Here is a 19,961-nt window from a genome sequence, read left to right on the forward strand (position 1 = left end):
CTCAGAAAGAAATGCTAAATGAATATTAAATTAGGTAACTTTAGACTTCAGAATTACAACTCAACTACGAAGTCGTTTAGAACAAAAATGAAGAAAAAATGGTTTTAAAAAACCTTTGGAAATAGCACTTTTGCTCTTTTGAAGTTTACATATGCAATTGCAATACATACGCCAGACACTGTGAGACTAAATGCCAAGTAAATATAGGCAGGATCCCACTGTACATTTCAGAAAATACATTCAAAACATGAGTGAGAGACATTGTAAACAATGCATTTTACTGTGCCACATAATAATAGGATTTATAACATGAAGTTATGAAAGTTATGAAAGGTGAGTCAAGACCCATTAGCCAGATTTTGCACTAAATGTTTTCCTGGATCCTACAATTTTTACTAAACCTCACCAAGTTGGTAGCTGGAATTCCATGCTCTCTTTGATCACAGCAACTCAATATAGGGTCAGTGAACCATTTAGGAGAAAGGTAACCATTTCCCCATATCATTTCTCCCGATTTAAAAAACATCCATATTTAATTATTTATATCCTATGCTATAAGATTCCAGGCAACTCAGAGTAACTTTAACTTTAATTGAACAAATTAAAATGCTACATTTAAAAATACATCCATAAAAAGGTGCTGCATCAAGTCATTCAAAGCTGCTCTCTCATCAACCACCTGAATAATCTGGCTTTGCCTATCAGCAAATGGGGCCAGCCTAGGCTCCTTCCTAAGACTGTTTCACAGTCTAGGAAAGAGGTTCCTAAATGGTTCACATACCTATTAAATATGCTTCCAAGAGTAATAGAAACAAAGAAACCCCCCTCCACTACCAAACTGCATACCCTGGGGAGGCCCAAGTGGGAAAATACAGTACTGTATTTCAGGCATCCCGAATGTAAGTCATCACAGGCCTTCAGACAGCATAACCCGCTCTTTGAAGCATGCCTGGAAACAGACCAGTAGCCAAGTGGCTATTAATCAAAGATAATGCTGTCTTTCTCCCTCCATAGCTAATTGCAATTTTATTGGTGGAAGAAGGAAGTCAGGAAAACAGCACTGAAGGGAAAGGTTGATCCAAAACATAAAACAAAAAATAAATAAATAGAGGCTAAAACTCATGAGGTGATTAAACCAAGACTGATTTTTATATCTTAAACCAAATTCCATCTAAACAACATCTGGCATTACATATAAAAACTTGGAGAAATATTGTGTCATCCACACTAGAGCTTGGTGCATGCAAACGTCCTCTGAAAGGGAAGTTTACAATTGTAGCACTGTATTAGGCTACAGATGGAGAGCTATTAAAGAAACCCAGCCTTATCAATAGAAGAAGCTGTCAAATTCAGAGTCAGACCATTGGCTTATCCAGCTCTAGTGTTGTCTGTTCTGATCGGCAGCAGCTTTTCTCAGTCCTTCTCAGCCTTGCTCTTGTTAGAGATTCTTCGAATAGGAGAATGTGAGGGATTGACCCTGGAAAACTTTGTTATTGCAGGCACCTGTCTCACCAAAAATCTGGCCTACAAACATTGAACGACCAGATCTCTGAGCAATGTAGCCTCCCTACAGTAAACTCTATCCTCCATAGGCTGCCAGGCAAAAAGATTTACCCTTGTCTTCAGTCTAGGTGTATCTATACCAGAGATGGACAAAATGCAGCCCTTGGACTTCATGTGGCCCCAAAGCTGATTTTGCAGCCTCAGCCCTTCCAAAGTCCCAATTTTTCTGGCTGTAAAAAATGTGCATTTCCTATCAAGGGAGTACCTATGTTTTAAACAGACTGTGAGTGACTTTTAAAAATTTAACTTTTAATAAAAATTCTGATTTTTAAAATCAACTGGCCTTTTTTTAGTATTTTGACAGAAAACTGTCCTCTGTATCTGCTGCAATTGCCCATCCTTGATCTACGTTATATATCTGCATCAGTCTGATACCACTTTAACTGCCACAGCTCTTTTCTACTGAATCCTGGATGTTTGGAGCGGTAAATCTGATTCTCTTTCAGAGACCTCTAGTTCACCCCCAAACTACAATTTCCAAGGGTACCCTGAGTGCCTAGTCTACATTACAAAATCAGACTTATCTAATCCTCACTTTCCTTTTTCTCATGCTCTCTAGGTACTTTCTGTTTACCTCACAAAACTACAAGTCTAAGGATTCCCCAGAACGGAGCCATGACAATTACAGTATGAAAAATACAATGTGTAGTGTAAATAACATCTTCATTCTCTTTGTTGTATCAAGTATCACACTCAAGCCAACCTGAACTATTACAACTTGCTACAAAATTTTGGAAAACTTAAATTTCAAAGTTTTTGGTGGGTTTTTCAGGCTATGTGGCCATGTTCTAGTAACTCTTCCAGAGCATGGCCACATAGCCCAAAAAAAACCACCAAAAACTATGGATGCTGGCCATGAAAGCCTTCACATTAAATTTCAAAGTTTATTTCCTTTCCCTCTCTCACACTTTTTCACACAACAGTCTCTAGTCTTTTTTTTAAAAAAATCATGCAATTTTAATACTGCTTATTGAAATGTTTGACAACAATTAGATCATACCACCTTGTAATGCAAATGAAGCAAGGTATAGTTGACAGCTATGGAGGATGGTGGGAGAGAGAGAGATCCAGCATTAAAGATGGATCAAGGAGTATTGGTGGTAGCCTGCATACTATACATAAGACTGCATCTGTACTACAGAAATAATCCAGTTTGACATTACTTTAACTGCCATTGCTCAATGCTATGGAATTCTGGAAACTGTAGTGTTGTTTTGGCATCTGAGCTTTCTGACAGAGAAGGCTAAATGTCTCACAAAACTGTAGTTCCCAGAATTCCATAACACTGAGCCATGGCAGTTGAAGTGGTGTCAAACTGGATTATTTCTGCAGTGTAGATGCAGCGACAGATGTTATGCCTATTCCAGACAGATTACAGAAGGTCGTAATGAGATATTCTTGAAAAGAGCCCATTAGATAGGAGGACTTCTTGCTGCAGTATTCTGTTGCACTTTCCATTTGTCCTTGGTGCTTTTTGCATAGTATCTACCTAATGGCAATATATAAGTAAATCTATTTAACAGAGGTTGTAAATAGCTACCTACTGAAATGGACAAAACAGTAAAGCAACTTGGAAGTAACAGCAGAATAACTTCATCCTCATTTATTCAATTAAATGTGACTTTGGCACTTTACAGACCACCCAAAAGGGCGGTCTGCCGGCGCCTGTGTTTGCTGCGCGAGGGAACCGCAGCAGACAAACAGCGTGGTTCCCCAGCGCAGCAAGAACCCGCAAAAAGCGGATTCTTCTTGCGGCACCGTTGTGACATCACAAGGGTGCCGAGACGTGCAGATGCTAGGCGTCCATCACGTCAAAATGGCGGCACCCATCTGTATAGGATGCCGCCATTTTGAGCATAAGTGTGTAAGACAAAGGCTGTGCAGACCATCCCCTAAGGAGCAGCCTGCAGCCACCTCCAGCTGCACTGGATCAGGACCACAGCAACCATGCGGCGTGGCCCCAATCTGGCTTTTCCAGGTTGCAATAGTCATGGCACTGTGGCTTTAAGGCACTCCTTTGGTGTTGTGTCGTGTGGACACAGCACCAGAGGAGCACTGTGACACTACATGCCATGTGAAGTGGCACGCAGAATGATGGCATGCTGGGGGCGGATTCAGAGCATGCATCATGTGGATACCACACCCTAACTTTTTAATCAAACGAGTGGGGATGTGCTTGTGATATTTCAAGTTACTTTTCAAAGTTACTCTTACAGAGCACTTCAAGTTGTGTTTTGAAGATTCAAAATGTTTTTGTTCACTTGCATAAGGCTTATTTCACCTGGCAAAACAGATTGTTATCATTACAGACAGGGGATCAGTGACTCCCCATATTAGTGGGGTGAGAAGCCACTCTGGGTTGTAATCTTAACTTTAAAGGAGCTATCCAAAGTGATGAGACTATTTGGGGAATAGTTTATCACTATAGATAGATCCTTTAAAACTCATGCTACAACCAAAAGCAGACTTGCTGACCGGTTAACACAAAAGCCAGATGTTACCACTTACTGCAGGTTTGGCTGTGTATGTTTTAAGCTAGTGGTACTCAAACTTTTTACATGTGCATAGAGAGAATGTACCTCCCTCACTTGATGTAGTATATGAATGAAAATATTTTGTTTATTTGGCATGCATATCATAATTCACACATTCATGTATATTCATATTTTAATATTTTATAAAGAAATAACATCATTCCAATTAGAATGGCTTTATTTAAGTAAATACAGTGTTTAACTCAACGCATGTGTACATTTTGCACATTAAAAAGTTTGGGAGGAGGTGAAGGAGGAGGAGAAGGGATCAGGGCCTTCAAGTGTTGTCATCCCCCCCCCCCCCCCCGTCTCGCCTCGCCATTTGAGAACCACTGTTTTAAGCAAATCAATACAGCTCCAGGGAATTGATAAACAACCCTTTAAAGAAAGTTTATTGAGAAGGCCTCTTCAAAGCTGGCAGGGTAGCTACTAATTCCAACAGAACCCTCTCTTTTGTGAAGAGCAGAGGAAGCTTTTGCTAAGAAATTAAAACAGCCTCTCTGTAGGAGGCAGGAATACTCATCAACTACTGCAGGAAGAGAACAAGAAACAGTAAATACCTTCAGTGAAACATCTGGGGTTTTTTTATTGTTTATTTTAAAACAGAGAGAGAGAGAGCAGAGAAAAACACAGGGCTTAAAGTGTAGGCAAACCAAACATGGGCATGTACAGAATGGAAGTTATATAAACAATGTATTTTCATTTGGAACATTTTATTTTAGGGGGTATTAAGCAGTCCCATCTCAACCTATTTCTGACTCCATCCAAAAGGTTTAGATTTTCACAGGCTTCACATTGGCTATGTTTTGTTTTTTTAAAGAAATCTGACTATATAGGTTCAAACAGAAAGCCAGCTAGGTGGCATCCAAGATGATGCTCCTAAAAGAATCCCAGCATGTCTTCCCATCCAAACAACCAGTCACACACCCTTGGATCATATCAGCACAACCATTTGTGGACAGAGAAAGAATGTGGCTTGTCATGTGCCACCAAACACCAGACCTCATATTGCTGTTTGACATAACAAATATTCAGGTGGTGAAAGGTAATAAACGAAGATGTATATAGCTGGCCAAGGACATTTAGATCACCGCTGTGTGAAGTGGATCATTTATAGAGTGACATGTACATAAAGCAATTTATTCTTGAATTTACAAGTGAAATTATTCAGACCATAATGAGCAAAATGAGGACACTACCCCTCCAATACTAATTCTGCCACAACAAAATGAAACTGTCCTTCAGTCCTCAAATTTCTAGTATTGCAGAGAATGACACACATAGAACTTGTATCTGCTGTGTTCATTTCCTTGGTAACTCTGTCTGCTCCTTTTCTCTTGATGCCTAAATTATCTTTTAAAATGTTTAACTGAAGTTTCAAGTTCCTGCAGTGCCATAAATTTAGGAACAAAAGGAAAATTGCATGGAGATGGGCAGAATTCTTATAGAGTGGCAATACCTTCAATGCCATAGGTACACCCCAGATATGAGCTTTGTTTCCCAGGTAGGAAATCACAAGTTGCGATTTCATTCACAGGTGTTGTTCATTCTCTGAAAACATGCTCACATCACTGTTTTCCCACAACTTCTCAAAATCATGAATAATCTGTTATGGTTTACATAGTCACTTCAAAAATAAAACTCCAAGTCTTTGAGGGGTGCTTGCTTCCTTACTTGCAGCTTACTTCAGCGGTGACAAAAACAACTTAAAAGGGCCATCATCTCAAGGGAACTAATAATGTCAAACAGGCTCTCCATGGGACTAGTAACAGATATTGTTTGTTTGTTTGCAAGATGGCAATCAGCCAGTGATTCAGGATTTGGGTCAATTCATTTGTCTATTACAGCTATACAGTGGGCCTTTCACATCGGTGCTGCTCCCCTGAAACACGGATGGGAAAAAACATGGGAGCTCAAGCCCACATTAGTCAATGGAAAGTGATGGGCGCATACTATCACTGGCTAGTATGGGGCAGGGAGATCTGCAAGAGCTCCGATCTGCAGATGGCTAGCCCACCAATATGCTGAACCCAAAATATTCAGATATTGTTAAAACCTCAAGCGAAGTGGTATACTTTTTTAAAGCAGGGTTGGAGAATGTGTGGCCCTCTAGATGCTGTTTCCATCATCCTTCATCATCGCCTAAACTGGCTAAGGCTGATGACAATTACAGTTAAACATCACATCCCAACTCCTTTTTGAGAAAGCAATACAGCTTTTCTAGGTACAAAATGCTTGCTGGAGAATTTCAGGAACTGTACTGCAAAAAGTATCCCGGCCATGCTTTTCACCTATGCTTGTGCATGCCTCTGGAGGAATAGTCCTGCTTTTGTAGCCAGGGGGGTTGTGAACTCTTTTTTTCTCTTTGATCAACAATCTGAAAAAGTTCTCTGAAGATGCCAGCCACAGATGCTGGTGAAATGTCAGGAATAAACTCTTCTAGAACATGGCCACGTAGCCTGAAAAACCCACAAAAATCTATGGATGCCGGCCATGAAAGCCTTCACAGTCTGAAAAAGTGCTTATTTGCAAGTAGAACTGTAGAATCGTATTATCACAGAGTTGGAGAAATCACAAGGATCATCCAGTCTAACCCCCTGCCATACAGGAATACACCATCAAAGCACCATCAGAACAAGATAAGCCCCATTGAGAAGAGTGGGACTCACTTCTGAGTAAATGTCTATTAGCTTACAAATGACAGGCTCCTTGGGAATTACCTCAAATGAACCCTATGGGACATGCTCATGGAGTAACTACACATAGAGACTGACTATGAAACCAGGGTGGAGGAATGTGGCCCTTCAGATATTGTTGGACTGGAACATTCATCTTGCCTCATGACTGGCTCCATTCACTAGGACTGATGAGACATATAGTTGAGTAGTTTTGTCCTTTCAGAACTAGATAAAGTGGTATCATCAAAGTTTACAAAACTTTTGGCAGCTGCTATCAGAATATGATCTCAATATGCTACCCTCTGATTCTTTTTAACAAATTTCAGTGTGTCACTTCCACACAGCTGTTTTTCATAGCTGATACACTTTGCAACAGATGCCATTTCTTTCTGATTTTGAACATTATAGTATTACTTCTTGGGATTCTGTGCGAAGTATTATTTGCAAATGCATGTGGCTGTTGTAAAGAAAGAACATCTCAAATATCTGGAGAGCCCCAAGATGTTCATTCTTGCTGTGAATCCTGCATTGATTAATCCCCACGGTGGTGATTTCCTTGTTGTTTCCTGGGTCAAGTTTCCTGAGTCTGGGGTGGGGAGACGGATTCACTGAAAATTAGGTTACTCATCATGACCAGTCTTACCCTACAATGAGCAGACATAGGATTGAGTGTATTACCTAGCACAGTGATATAAAACAATCCTGGGGTCTAGACAATCTCCACAATTCTGTCTATAATGTCTATTGTTGTGCTTTTGAAAAAATGGGCATGCTTTTAATTCCACTGATAGTTTAGCTGCATGTTTTTAAAAAAATTTAACAACTGCCTTCAGTTCTAGAGCTGGGGGAGGGTAAGATAGGATGCAAAATGATTATTACTATTTTTATTCTTATTCTTATTTTGTGCACAGCTAGGACAGAGGTTCTCAAACCACAAACCATGACCTCCATTGATGTGTCCATGCAAATGTGGGAGCACACCATAATAGCACTATACAGCCCTGCGCCTTTTTTTTCTTTTTCTTTTTCTTTTAATGACAGAGACCAAGACCAATTCAACCAAGGGTCCAGTTATTGGGCAGTATAACATCCTGGCCTACGTTTCATGGTTTTCATAATATGCTACTGGTGCAGTCCACTGATGTTTTCTAAATTCTGAATCAGTTACAGAAGAAGCCTCTCTCAGCAGCCTGACCAATCAATGACACCATCTAGATTACAGAATTAAAATATGAGATACTTATGTCATTTGGTTTGCAAAAACAAACAAATGAAAAAAACTATGTAGTGGTCTGTTATGAAACCCCCTTCCCGAGAAGTTTTTCAGGAGACTTGCAGAAAATAAACAGACAATGGTTTGGAATTTGCTGTCCTTGAACAAGCCTCAGAATGCTCAGCAGATTCTATGTAGATCTTAGAAAATAAAATTCAGTGAAGAGCTTCAAAGGGGTCATTTGATCCTAAGTCAATTTCATGCAGAGTAAATTCTGTGTAGGGATAGAATTTCCAACTCTATGAATGATTCTACCACCATTCAAAACTCTCATAACAGCATAAGAAGAGAAGACCCTTGCTAGATCATACTTAAAGACCACTCTAATCTAATATTGTGTTCCACAGAAGTCAACCATTTGCCCACATGAAGCTCAGCCATCAGGACATGAAGTGCAACAGCACCCCACCACCCTGCGTCCTGTATGTACATGTGAAGGAGCAGGATAAAAAGCAGCAAGTTGTTAGAGTTGTCACAAATCTAGTGAAGACTACAAGAGCAACAAGGAAATTAACTTGGGCGCGTTCCGCACACGCCAAAAGTACATGTTCGGCACATACTAGGGTTAGGAAGGGCCGTCCTTTCCGGATGCCCCTAAACCTAGTACGTGCCAAGCACGTACAAAGTGGCGGTGCCCATTCTACATAGGTGCCACCATCTTGACGTAGCGGACACTTAGCGTCCACACGTCTCGGCGTCATTATGACGACGCAAGTGCACCTATGGTGCTTTGCGGCGTCATAATGGCACCGCAAAAAGAAGCTGCTTTTTGCGGCTTCTTTTTGCTGCTCGGAGGAGTCGCACAGTTTGTCCGCTGTGGCTCCTTCACGCAGCAAACACCGGTGCCAGCAGACCGCCCTTTTGGGCAGTCTGTAAAGTGCCTTGGTTTGCAAAATAGTAGGGGAAAAATACAAATGTTCCTAGGAGAGATATAAATTGATAGGAAGGGGCAGGCTATTCATGGACAGATAAGGGCAACTCGTGTAGTAGTTTTGCCATCATTGGCCTCCTCTAGGATATGTATGTTGTTACCAGAACCCAAACATAAATATTTTGGTGAAAGTTTACACTCAACCAGCATCAACAACAATCCCAGCCACTCGCACCGTCCCAACACAGACTTCACTAGAGTTTGTCACTAGAAATTCAGAGGCACTTTGCAATAAATAAGCGGGGTTTGGGTTGCAGTTTGGGCACTCTGTCTCTAAAAGGTTCTCCATCACTGTCCTAGGTTTAATTCCAGCCATTTCCATGAATTGAGAGGAGCAGGTACCAGGTATTTGATGACCCCTGAAAAATCAATGAATAGACAATGCTGAAGTAGACAGGAGAATTAGACACACCTGGATGGTATAAGGCAGCCTCATGAGATATCGTAATGTTTCAGTACCTTTTAATATATGTAATCTTATTTGCCTACGTACCCTCATATCTGTGTGCCATTTTCCCACCAACAATTTCAAACTGTAAATTCACTAAGAGTAGGAATCTTTCCACCATTATCATTCTCTAGGAGTTTATTTCTATTTGTGCTTTTTCACATTTCTGCCATATTGGACCTTTACAGCATTCTTTCTTCGAGTGACAAACAATAATAAAAATAAAATCTAAGATCAAGGCACTGAAGGCTAAACGTATACCCATCCACAGCCAAGCCCCAACGCATTTAATTTAGAGTTTAACACAGCTGTCTAACAGAGCTTTCCATTTATTTTATTTTATTTTGGATTTTTAAAATTACAAATTCTTTCCATTCCCATCTATGAAGAAATGTATGACTTTCCCTAAGCCACTTATCCAAAACAGAACCAAAGGAAATTCTCAACTGCATCTGCACTGACCAAATTCAGTTGTTAAGAACAGTTATTCCCAACATGGGGATCATGTTGTATCTGCCCACTAGGATCTTTTAAAGATGTGGAGCAGTGGGAGAAAATAACAGTTTTAATTCTCAGCAATCCTAATTCAGTACCACAAATATGGCTGACAACACAAGAAAGTGAAACCTGGGCTTTTAAGAACTAAACACATCAAAGCCTTCTATCCAGATGAGTGACTCTGACAGTTTCACTTTATGCCCGGTTTTTTAAAAGCCCAAATTAAAAAAATAAATATGCAAGGTCAAAGACGTGAAACCAATTTATTGTGGATCGGTTTACTTTTTTTCCTTTATCCCCCCCCCCCCCCCACTGTGATAGGTTTATTATTTACAAATAAATCTGTGAATATACCAGGTTTTTTTCCATTTTTCTGAACTGGGCAAATTTGTGTATACAAGAATAAATGAACCTATGGGACAATAGGTTATTTCGACCACGTTGACCATATTGATGACTCTCAGCATAACAACTGTTATTTATTGTTCTGTTGTTATTATTATTATCAAGAATGTCTTATCCAAAAAAAAATTATTTTATGGGGGAAAAAATAAAAATCTGCAAATCCTCGACTTTTTCATTTAAAAAAAACCATGAAGTAAATGAAATTTCCAACATCTCTGATTCAACTGCATTTGCTCCCATGTCTCCTTTTCTGCTTTTGAGTCTACCACCCTTCCTTTCCCTCTGTTCATCCCCACTGTCACACTTTGGTTCAGATTTGGGTAGCATGTGATCCATTGACTTGACCAAACTGGGTCTCAGCCACTTACCAAACCCCACCAACTGCCCAATAACTTCCAAGTAGGCAGCAAAAAAAAAAAAAAAAAAAAAGGGGGGGGGGGGGACAAAGCTTTATTAAGTGAAGGTAAACCAGCAAATGCAGATCAACGAGCTGCATTAGAGTTAAGGATTCCTAACTTTTATAAGGCCTAGTTTAAAGTGTTAAGTACATTTGGGCAGGGACTTAGCTTCATTTTTCCCTTTAATGTACCACAAACATTAATGATGCTAAACATAACAGCAGCAGATATGGCAGTCGCAGTAACACAAATGTGTCCAGTTCAAGCATCCCAAGTAGCATCACCTCCGTTCAGTTCATTTCTATCGATTGCAAATCTAGAATGTGTCCCTGCTTGATGACAATTCACTCCATATGAGATCTTTCCTTCTTTTAAAAAAAACTTTCCCAAAAACCTGACACATTTTAACAAGAGTAGGTTTTCAACCATTCAAAAGACGCATGTAATTATTTGGTTGATGGACATCTGCCAGCTCTTCTTATTCAAACCCTTGTAACTGCTGCACACAAAAATAATCCTTGCATTGCTCTTTACCAAGAAGAAGCAACAGTCTTTTAGTATTTTATTTGTCGATACTGGTATGCTTGCTTACGCAGATAGAAGTGCTTAAACCTCCATCTTCTAGAAATTATGGGGTTTTTTTAAATCATCAATTTTTTTCCAAGCTGACCTAATGAGAACAATAACCTAGATTGGCTTTAAGGAAATAAAGCATTCATTCCAGGAGGATATTTGAACTATATCGGATGAAAATCTTGTAATCAACACCATGTATGTTGATAGCACGATATAAATAGTAGTAGTATTAATTATAATGATACCACTATAATAATGTCAATATTTCTACTACTTGTGCGCATTATGACGATGACTATTATTTAAATTGTTCAGAGTCAAACCAATGTGTACTCAGGACTTGTGTATATTTAAGTGCAGATAGATTCAATTCTTACATGCTTCAGGCTCTGAAATTTTCCCAGAACAAGACTTCTCAGGCCTAAAAAATCTCACAAATTTTGGAGAAGGTCTAGTTTATTTTTATTTGTTTTTAATGCCTTTTTTGACACCTGCTATAAGGTTCAGTTTCAAACCATGTATATTCTTTTATAAGCATGAGCAAATGCACCTACTTCACTATCACAGCGGCATCCTCTATATAAGCCAAAGTAAAACTCTGTCTCTAATTCTCAGTGCATGATTTTTATAGCCTTCAGCAACATTTGCAAAACCCTGAGGTTTTAGATGAATAGAGACAATTTACAATTTGAAATCAAACAGTTTAAAGGATGTATACCCATTTGAAATGTACCTTACAGTCGTACATTCCCCCCCCCCCTTGACATTAAGACAAGATGGTTTAGCTGTCCGCAAACTGAAAGGGATAAGTCATCCCTGCGTTCCTAAGGACAGAAACAGATGGCAGTCCAAGTTCTCTGTATTGATTAGGGAGATCTCAAACAACCCGCAAGCTAAGATACAACCACTCAATGAACCGTTGTTTGCTGCCTCTAATTTCATGCTTGTTGTATAATTAACTGCAGACAGATGAATAGAAACCTAATTAAGGATACTAATTTGTCCTACACCGTAAATTAAGGTGATTTGAGAAGCTGTTGTAAGCAAAGGGTAGTAGCCAGAACAGAGTTTAGTAGACAACATTAAAGTGATTAAATGCAAGTGTGCTTTCTCAGATGTTATTGTTAGCTAAAGTGCTACAGAAAGCAGCTGAGAAGCTCTTGAATCTTACAAAGTAAATAAAATAAAATAAAACCAGAGTTACTCATCATCAGCTAAGTTTTTTATCCCCTTAAATATCTAACTGACAAACTGGCCCAAATAAACTGGGCTCAAAAATATCCTTCACATATTAGTCCACAATAAAACAAAGTGCTGCAATGTAAACCAGTTTTCTGCATTTTTGTTCATGCTGCTTCTTCTGAAAAGTTACGTTCAGTATGCACTTTACTCCACTAAAAGCAATCTAAGTACACTGGTGGGAAATTAAATGCCAAAGATGCAAGTTTGAGAAAAAAAGTCCAAAGTAACCATAAAGCAATGTAAGTCTAACTATTGAGGGTGAGAGTGGAAGAGAAACCTGCCACCCACACCAGGTTTGATGTCATTGCCTGGAAAATACATTGCTGTTTGTAATGAGGGAGAATATGAAAATATCTTCTGAGCCGATAACTCCAAGTGTTATTTAAATAAAGTTATTTTGTGCATGACCCAAAACACATTTGATAAATGTCCCATCCGTTTAGCTGAGCTTACTTCCCACTAAGCATGTACTGGACCAAAGAATATCATCTGTCATCTTCCTCTTAACAACTGCTAAGATAAAAGTTTCATTAAAAAGAGAGTGGGCATTGCTTCTGCACCGCGTGGTTAAAAGTGACCCAAAAAACACCTTGATTGAAGAGCTCAGTCTCTATAGAACAATTCCTCAATCTAAAATAATCCAGTGAAAAATATTATTCCATTCTGCCTCTCTGGAATAAAACCAAAATAAAGGGTTGTTCAACTTAACTCCTATTAATGGGAGGCCCCCTGATTTTAGTAGAACTTACTTTCAAGGAGCAAGCAGTTGCACTGAAATCTGCAGGGCATACTTTCCAGTAAATATGTAGAGGATCAAGCTGCATGTTTGCTTAAAATCAGGGCCTTGGCAGTTTTAGAATACATGGTCAAAAGCTCTGTTAAAATCTTCTTAAAGTTCAAAATTAGTATTAAAACCAAGTGTTTTGCTTCATCCGGCTACAGATCGCTCCATAAAGGCAATTTTATTTACAACGATTTCCCCTTATATCACGGAGAAAGTACATTGCTGCACCTCCTTCCAAAAGTTCTAGAAAAGTTTCCAAGACATCTTAACCTTAACACTTTCTCTTTTTCCCCTGCAGCCAGACTCAAATAAATAAAAGCCACACATCTGGTGCCAAAAAGGAGACTAATGCACCATTGCATCTGCAGAATTTGAACTGTAACATGAAAGTTAGGTGTGCAAAACCGGCAAGAAGGTCTCACCATTCAAAGGATGTATTGAGGCAAGAAATGTACCCAGAACATAACAGATCTGGATGGGTCAAGACTTTTTAAAATGCAGACCAAATGCTTTTCAATGACAACAAAAGCTAATTTGGGGGGAAGAGACCAGTGTACTGAACCTGGAGCTGGCAGACAGGGAAGGAATTACATTCATCTTTAAAAAATGAATGAATGAATGAATAAAATAATTACACACACACATTTCTTTTGCTCAGAAGCAATCCTGAAGATGATTTTCAAAGTGAAATTATTTCAAGTTATGCAACAATTAAAAAAAAATCCAGCTTCCCCAATAAACAAAAATGTCCCATTGACTTGAAGGGGCCTTCTGTTAGGTTAAAAAAATGCTGGTTGCAATCTGATGTTAAGATGGGAGATACCTTTTTCTAAAAAGAGTACAGATGCTACACAGCAATCTTCAGTCTAAGGGTAACACCAGAGAACAGCAAGATGCCTGAAGGGGGAAAAAGGGGTGCCCTCCAAGATGTGTCCAGGGATGGCATGAAAGACACCAGCCGGTGGCATCTTGCAGCTCTTCTTCCACACTGCAGAAATAAAGCAGTCTGACACCAGTTTTAACTGTTGGATGGATGTCTTTTATGCCACCCCTGGGCACATCTTGGATGGCATCCCTTTCTTCCCCCTCCAGGCATCTTGCAACTCTTTCTTTCCACCCTGCAGAAATAAAGCAGTTTGACACCACTTTTACTGCAGAGAGGCCTTGTAGCACCTTTGAGACTAATTGAAAGAAAGAAGTTGGCAGCATGAGCTTTCATAGACTTAAGGCTACTTCCTCAGAGGATTCTACAGACTAATAAGGCTATATCTTTGAATTCTACCACTTTTAACTGTCAGGTTATCTTTCATGCCACCCTTGGAAGGCATCCCTTTTTCCTCCCTCTCCTTCATGCATCTTGCAGCTCTTTCCACACTGCAAATAAAGAAGTTTGACACCCTTTTCACTGCTATGTCCCCATCCTGGGGCATCCTGGAATTTGTAGTTTGGGGTAGCCCAGTCTGTCAGAGTGCTCCAGTGCCTCTCCAAACTACCTATCCCAGGATTCAAAGACATAGCCATGTCATAGTTTTTTCTGGGTTTTTTGGGCCATGTGGCCATGTTCTAGAAGAGTTTGTTCCGGACGTTTCACCAGCATCTGTGGCTGGCATCTTCAGAGAATGCATTGCCTGAAGGTGCCAGCTACAGATGCTGGGGAACGTCAGGAATAAACTCTTCTAGAACGTGGCCACATGGCCCAAAAAACCCACAAAAAAACTATAGATGCCAGCCATGAAAGCCTTCGTCTTTGCAATAGCCATGTCAGTCTGGAAAACCAGGGTGCCAAGGGATCTTGGAGCCCCTTTGAGACTAACTGAAAGAAAGAAAGGTTGGTAGCATAAGCTTTGGTAGACCTGAGCCTTCTTCCTCAGAGAGACTCTGAGGAAGCAGGCGCTCAAGTCTAGCAAAACTCAGGCTACCAACTTGTCTTTCTTTTGGTCAGGCTCCAAGGGGCTCCAAGATCCCTTGGCGCACTCCAGATCCAGGGCGACCAGATGTCCTCACAGCAAAGGAGGACCAGGCACTGCCAAAAATGTAGGGCATCTGAGTAAAAATGCAAGGCCTGCCAAAGAGAAGCTAAAAAAGAAGACACTCTGGTCAATGTAAATCCATGCTTCTTAGCTGCTTCTCTGGTCTCCAATGTCTTTTAATGCTGGTTTTCATGACTGTATGGCAAGTTATTTTAAGTATTATTATGTTGATATTATGTTTGTTGCATAAGAGAAAGGGGATGCAGAGGCTTATTTTGTATCGTATTGTATATATTATCATGATTGTAAGCCAGCTAGATCCAGATGGAATGGCAAGGTAAGAATGTTTCTTTATTATGTATTGTTATTATTATGTACAGATAGATAGACAGAGAGTGCAGGGAGGGAGAGAGAAAGGAAGGAAGGAAGAAAGAAAAGGGAAGAAAAAATGACAGAAGGTGAAATGTAGGACATGTCCTGGGAAAGGAGGACGCTCCCGGTCACCCCGGACTCTTAGCCTTAAAGCGCTGTCAAAAGGCTTCCGTTCTTGCTGTCAGGATCCCCCGACTTCCTTTCCTTTCCTTTCCTTTCCTTTCCTTTCCTTCCCGGCCGCTTCTGGCTCTGGAGGGAAAGTTTGCCGGCAACTTCTTCCCCTCAAAGAGCCGCTTCTCTCCCGGAAAGTGGCCCCGAAGGAGCCCCGGCGCCTCCTCAGCCCAAAAGGAGCCTCTTGGCGGCGTCCTCCCCGGGAAAGAAAGAAAGAAAGAAAGAGGACCAGCCCTCCAAGTGTGGGGCAGTCAGGGGCCTGGAGTCTGTAGGATCAGTTGCGGAGAGCTCTTCCAGACTGGAGAGGTAACTCGGGTTGGACCCGCTTTAACTCTTTGTCTGTCTCTTTGCTATGGAATTCTGGGAGTTGGAGTTTGTTGTGGGGCCCAGAGCGGAGCTCCAACTCCCAGAATTCCATAGCCTTGAGCCAGAAAAGAGTTAAAGCGGGTCCAAACCGGGTTATCTCTGCAGTCTGGATACATTTCTTGCTGGCCCTGGTCAACCTCCTCCCTTCTCACCTGCTCCCGAGGGATGCAAGGCAGCGAGGTCCTCCGGTGGGACTTGCTCCCGGAGCCGGCCATCTCGGCGGAGATCATGGAGCTGGACCGGCGGCGCCTTTGGGAGCCCCAGCCGGCGGCGGCGCCTGCTCCTGCTGCTGCTGCCTTGGGCTCCTGGCGCTGCTGCTGCTGCCGCCGGGGCTCTTCCTCCTCCTTCTGCCGGCGGGCCCTCTTGGCTCGGGGGCTGCGGGCGTGTCGGGCGAAGGCGGCCCCCAGGGTCAGGGCCAGGCAGCAGCCGAGGAGGAGGGCGCAGGGCAGCCAGGGCCTCGGCCTCGGGCCCCAGGAGAGCAGCTGGCGGAGGGCGCTAGCCAAGACCAGCAGCAGCAGTAGCAGCAGCCCCCGGCCCAAGCCCAGCCCGGCCCTCAGCCATGCCCCGCCGGCCAGGCAGCTCCCTCCGGCCCAGAGCAGCAGCAGCAGCCGGCCGGCCCTCGCCTCCTCCTCCTCCTCCTCCTCCTCCAGGAGCCCCTCGCCCAGCAGGAAGGCGGCCAGGAGAAGCCCCAAGCCCCCAAGAGCCGCAGCCTTCGTCCGGGAGGAGCCCGCTCTTCCTTCTTCGCCCAAGAAAGCAAGTTGTGGCCCAACTTTGTGCCTGGGCTCCTCTCCTCCTCCTCCTGCTGCTGCTGCTGCTGCTTCTGCTTCTGCCGCTGTCTGTGGGCTCCCCTCCGCTCCAAGGGCAGCAGGGCAGCAGCCGTTGCAAGCAGCCGCCTCCTGGGGGCTCCTCCGCTGGCGGGAAGGGCGGCGGGGCTGGGCTGGGGCGAGCCTCCCGGGCATGGCGGCAAGGCAGCGCCCCCCGCCCCCTCCCTGCCTGCCTCCTGCCCCGGAGGACCCTCCTCCCCTTGGGATGCTTTGGGGGCAGCAGCAGCAGCAGGAGGAGGAGGAGGAGGGGGGGATGGAGTCCACCAAAGAAGCCCCCCCCACTGACTCACACCTTCCTTGCCTTGCCCTCCCTCTTGGCAGCCCCCCTCTGCAAGAGAAGCCCCCCCCCCGTCTCTCTGAGGGGCTGCGATGGAGTTGACTAAAGAGAGCCCCCCCTTGGGATGGAGTTCCCCCAAGGAAGGGGGCCCTCCCTCTGGACTCCAACGCCCTCCTTGCAGGGTAGGCAGCTCTTGCCAAGGGGCCTTCGGAGAGAGAGATCTATTCAAAAGTGTGCGTGTCCCAACGCAGAAGGCGAGGAAGAAGAAGCCGAGCAGTGGGCAAGGGAGGCTGCCTTGGCAGATCGGAGGAGGAGGCAGGCGAAGGGAAACAGGCCGAGGGTGAGTGCGGGGGGAGAGGGGCCCGAGGAGGGCGCTGGGGGGCCTTGGGAGGCTCCGGGTCTCCTTCCTCGGCGTCTTCCCCGGTTCTCAGTCCCGAGGGGAGGCGGAGGAAGGAGGCTGCTGGTGCTGCTGCTGCTGGCCAAGTCCTGCTGACCCGCCGCCGCCGCCGCCGCCTTGGGGCTGGAGGGGCTGGCTGTCTTCCCGGGGCGCCCCCTCGGCCTCGGCCGCCCGGCCCCAGCGCTGCCGGAGAGAAGGAGCGGGAGAGCTGAGGAGGAGAAGGAGAAGAAGGGGCCAAGTTTGGCCCCGAGCAGAGGCCCACGATTCCGAAGGAAGGAAGGAAGGAAGGAAGGAAGGAAGGAAGGAAGAAGATCGGGACTGAGGTGCAGGAAGGGAAAGAAAGAAAGAAAGAAAGAAAGAAAGAAAGAAAGAAAAGAGAAAATTGGGGCTGAGATGGGAAAGAGGAAGGAAAGAAAGAAAGGAGAAAGAGAAAATTGGGGCTGAGGTGAGGGAAAGAGGAAGGAAGGAAAGAGTCCTCCTTTTCGTCTTCTTTCCACTTGCTGGTGCCTTTGCAAAAAAGAAAAAGGAAAGTCTATTTGAATGAGGCCAAGTACAGAGGAAGAACCAGCAAAGGAAAGAAGTGGGATTAATTGTCTTTCTGCTCCCCCCCCCCCCAAAAAAAAAAACCCACACTTGGGGGATTGTAGAGCAAAGGGAGAAACTACCTCTCCTTTCCCTCTTCTTTCCACTTGCTGGTGCCTTTGCAAAAAGAAAAAGCAAAGGTGCCTGAAGGAGGCCAAACACAGCAAAGGAAGAACTAGGAATGGAGAGAGGTGGGCTTGTCTTTCTTTCTCCCCCAAAAAAGAAATACTTGGGAGGGGGGGTTGAAAGGGGAGGGGGGAGAAAAGAGCCTGCTGGGTTTACTCTTAAGCCCTGCTTGGGGGGGGGGGTCTGCACTTTATGGGAGAGACAGGGGCTGCATCCACACTGGAGAAATAACCCAGTTTGGCACTGCTTGAACTGCCCTGGCTCAAGGGAGTTAATCAGACAAGGGAAATTGGAAGTATAATCCAGTGGCAATCTGAACGCAATCATGGGGTTTCACGTTATTGCGTGATAGACTGCCACACGCAAATTCAGGCAATGGCATGCTATTTTCGGGCAGTGAGGGGTCAGTTCAGATGCAATTCACATTCATGTAAATTCACTGAACTAGCAAATTCACACGAATGCGTTCTGGCCCCACTTTCTTTTCATTTGAAATTAAGAGAAATTCCTCATGTGTGATAAACTCCAAGGCTATGGAAATCTAGGAGTTGGAGTTGGTTGTGGGCCCAAAGCAGAGCGTGGCACTGGCTTCTAGAGAGTGAGGCCATGAAGCCACATGAACCAGGGCTTCCAGGGACAATGTCCCAGGAGTTTGGATGGAGCAGTGATGGAAAGCAGTGCTTCAGGCTAGCAGGTGTGGGGGACCCATCCCAGTGGTCCCATCCCAGTATGCCAGAACCAGGGCTTCCAGGGACAGACATGACATTTGTATCCATTGGCTAGAATTCTTTCTTTTTTTCCTGGAAACTTTCCAGGAATTGGCAGCCAGTGGGTCAGAAACCAGCACCAGCCCAGGGACCACCACTTTGTGCAACACTAATGTCAATGTCTCTGTGTTGGTATTATTATTTATTTACTTATTTATTTATGTAATGCCATTGATGTATATGGCACTTTACAACAGAATAAAACATTAATATGAATCAAACATTAACATGAATCAAGGAACCTGAGAAACACTGCAGACTGGATCAGCCAGAAAAATCATCAGTAGCAGAACACGTTATAAACCATTTGGGGCATAAAATGCTATTTGAAAACACTGAAATTTTGGACCATGCCGACAACTATCAGGTCAGAATGCACAGGGAAGCCATTGAAGCCCATAAACACCTGGACAACTTTAACAGGAAAGAAGAAACCCTTAAAGTAAACAAAGTTTGGCTACCAATCCTGGAAAACACCAAAATCAAGACCCAGCAAGTGCAAATGAAAACCACCCAGAGTCAGGGGTTTTCCCAGCAGACAATGGATCATTAATTAAATGAGGCCTTGCCATTCAGCAACAGACCAACACAGAGATTCATGTGTAAATCACTTCCTCTCAACCAAGGGTCACACAGTATATATATATATATACATATATATATATACACACACACACACACACACACACATACACACACACACATATATACACACATACAAACACCCTGCTCACTCCCATGCCAGCATTCTCTGAAGATGCCAGCCACAGCTGCTGGCA

At 43.3% G+C, this 19,961-nt stretch overlaps 1 protein-coding gene across 1 annotated transcript in view; it reads right to left on the reverse strand.

The window, feature by feature from the left end:
- PDE3A (phosphodiesterase 3A) overlaps positions 1 to 16,515 on the reverse strand; it is a 303,372-nt gene extending 286,857 nt beyond the window's left edge. Inside the window, exon 1 of the mRNA XM_089527641.1 lies at positions 16,362 to 16,515. Coding sequence (XP_089383767.1) covers positions 16,362 to 16,439 — 78 coding nt within the window. The 5' untranslated portion in view covers positions 16,440 to 16,515. The remainder of the gene's footprint in view (positions 1 to 16,361) is intronic.
- Positions 16,516 to 19,961: the final 3,446 nt, after the last annotated feature.

This window comes from Sceloporus occidentalis, unplaced genomic scaffold (assembly GCF_023333645.1).
Source record: "Sceloporus occidentalis isolate IW3139 unplaced genomic scaffold, rSceOcc1.0.p SCAF_5, whole genome shotgun sequence".
Lineage (NCBI taxonomy): Eukaryota > Metazoa > Chordata > Lepidosauria > Squamata > Phrynosomatidae > Sceloporus > Sceloporus occidentalis.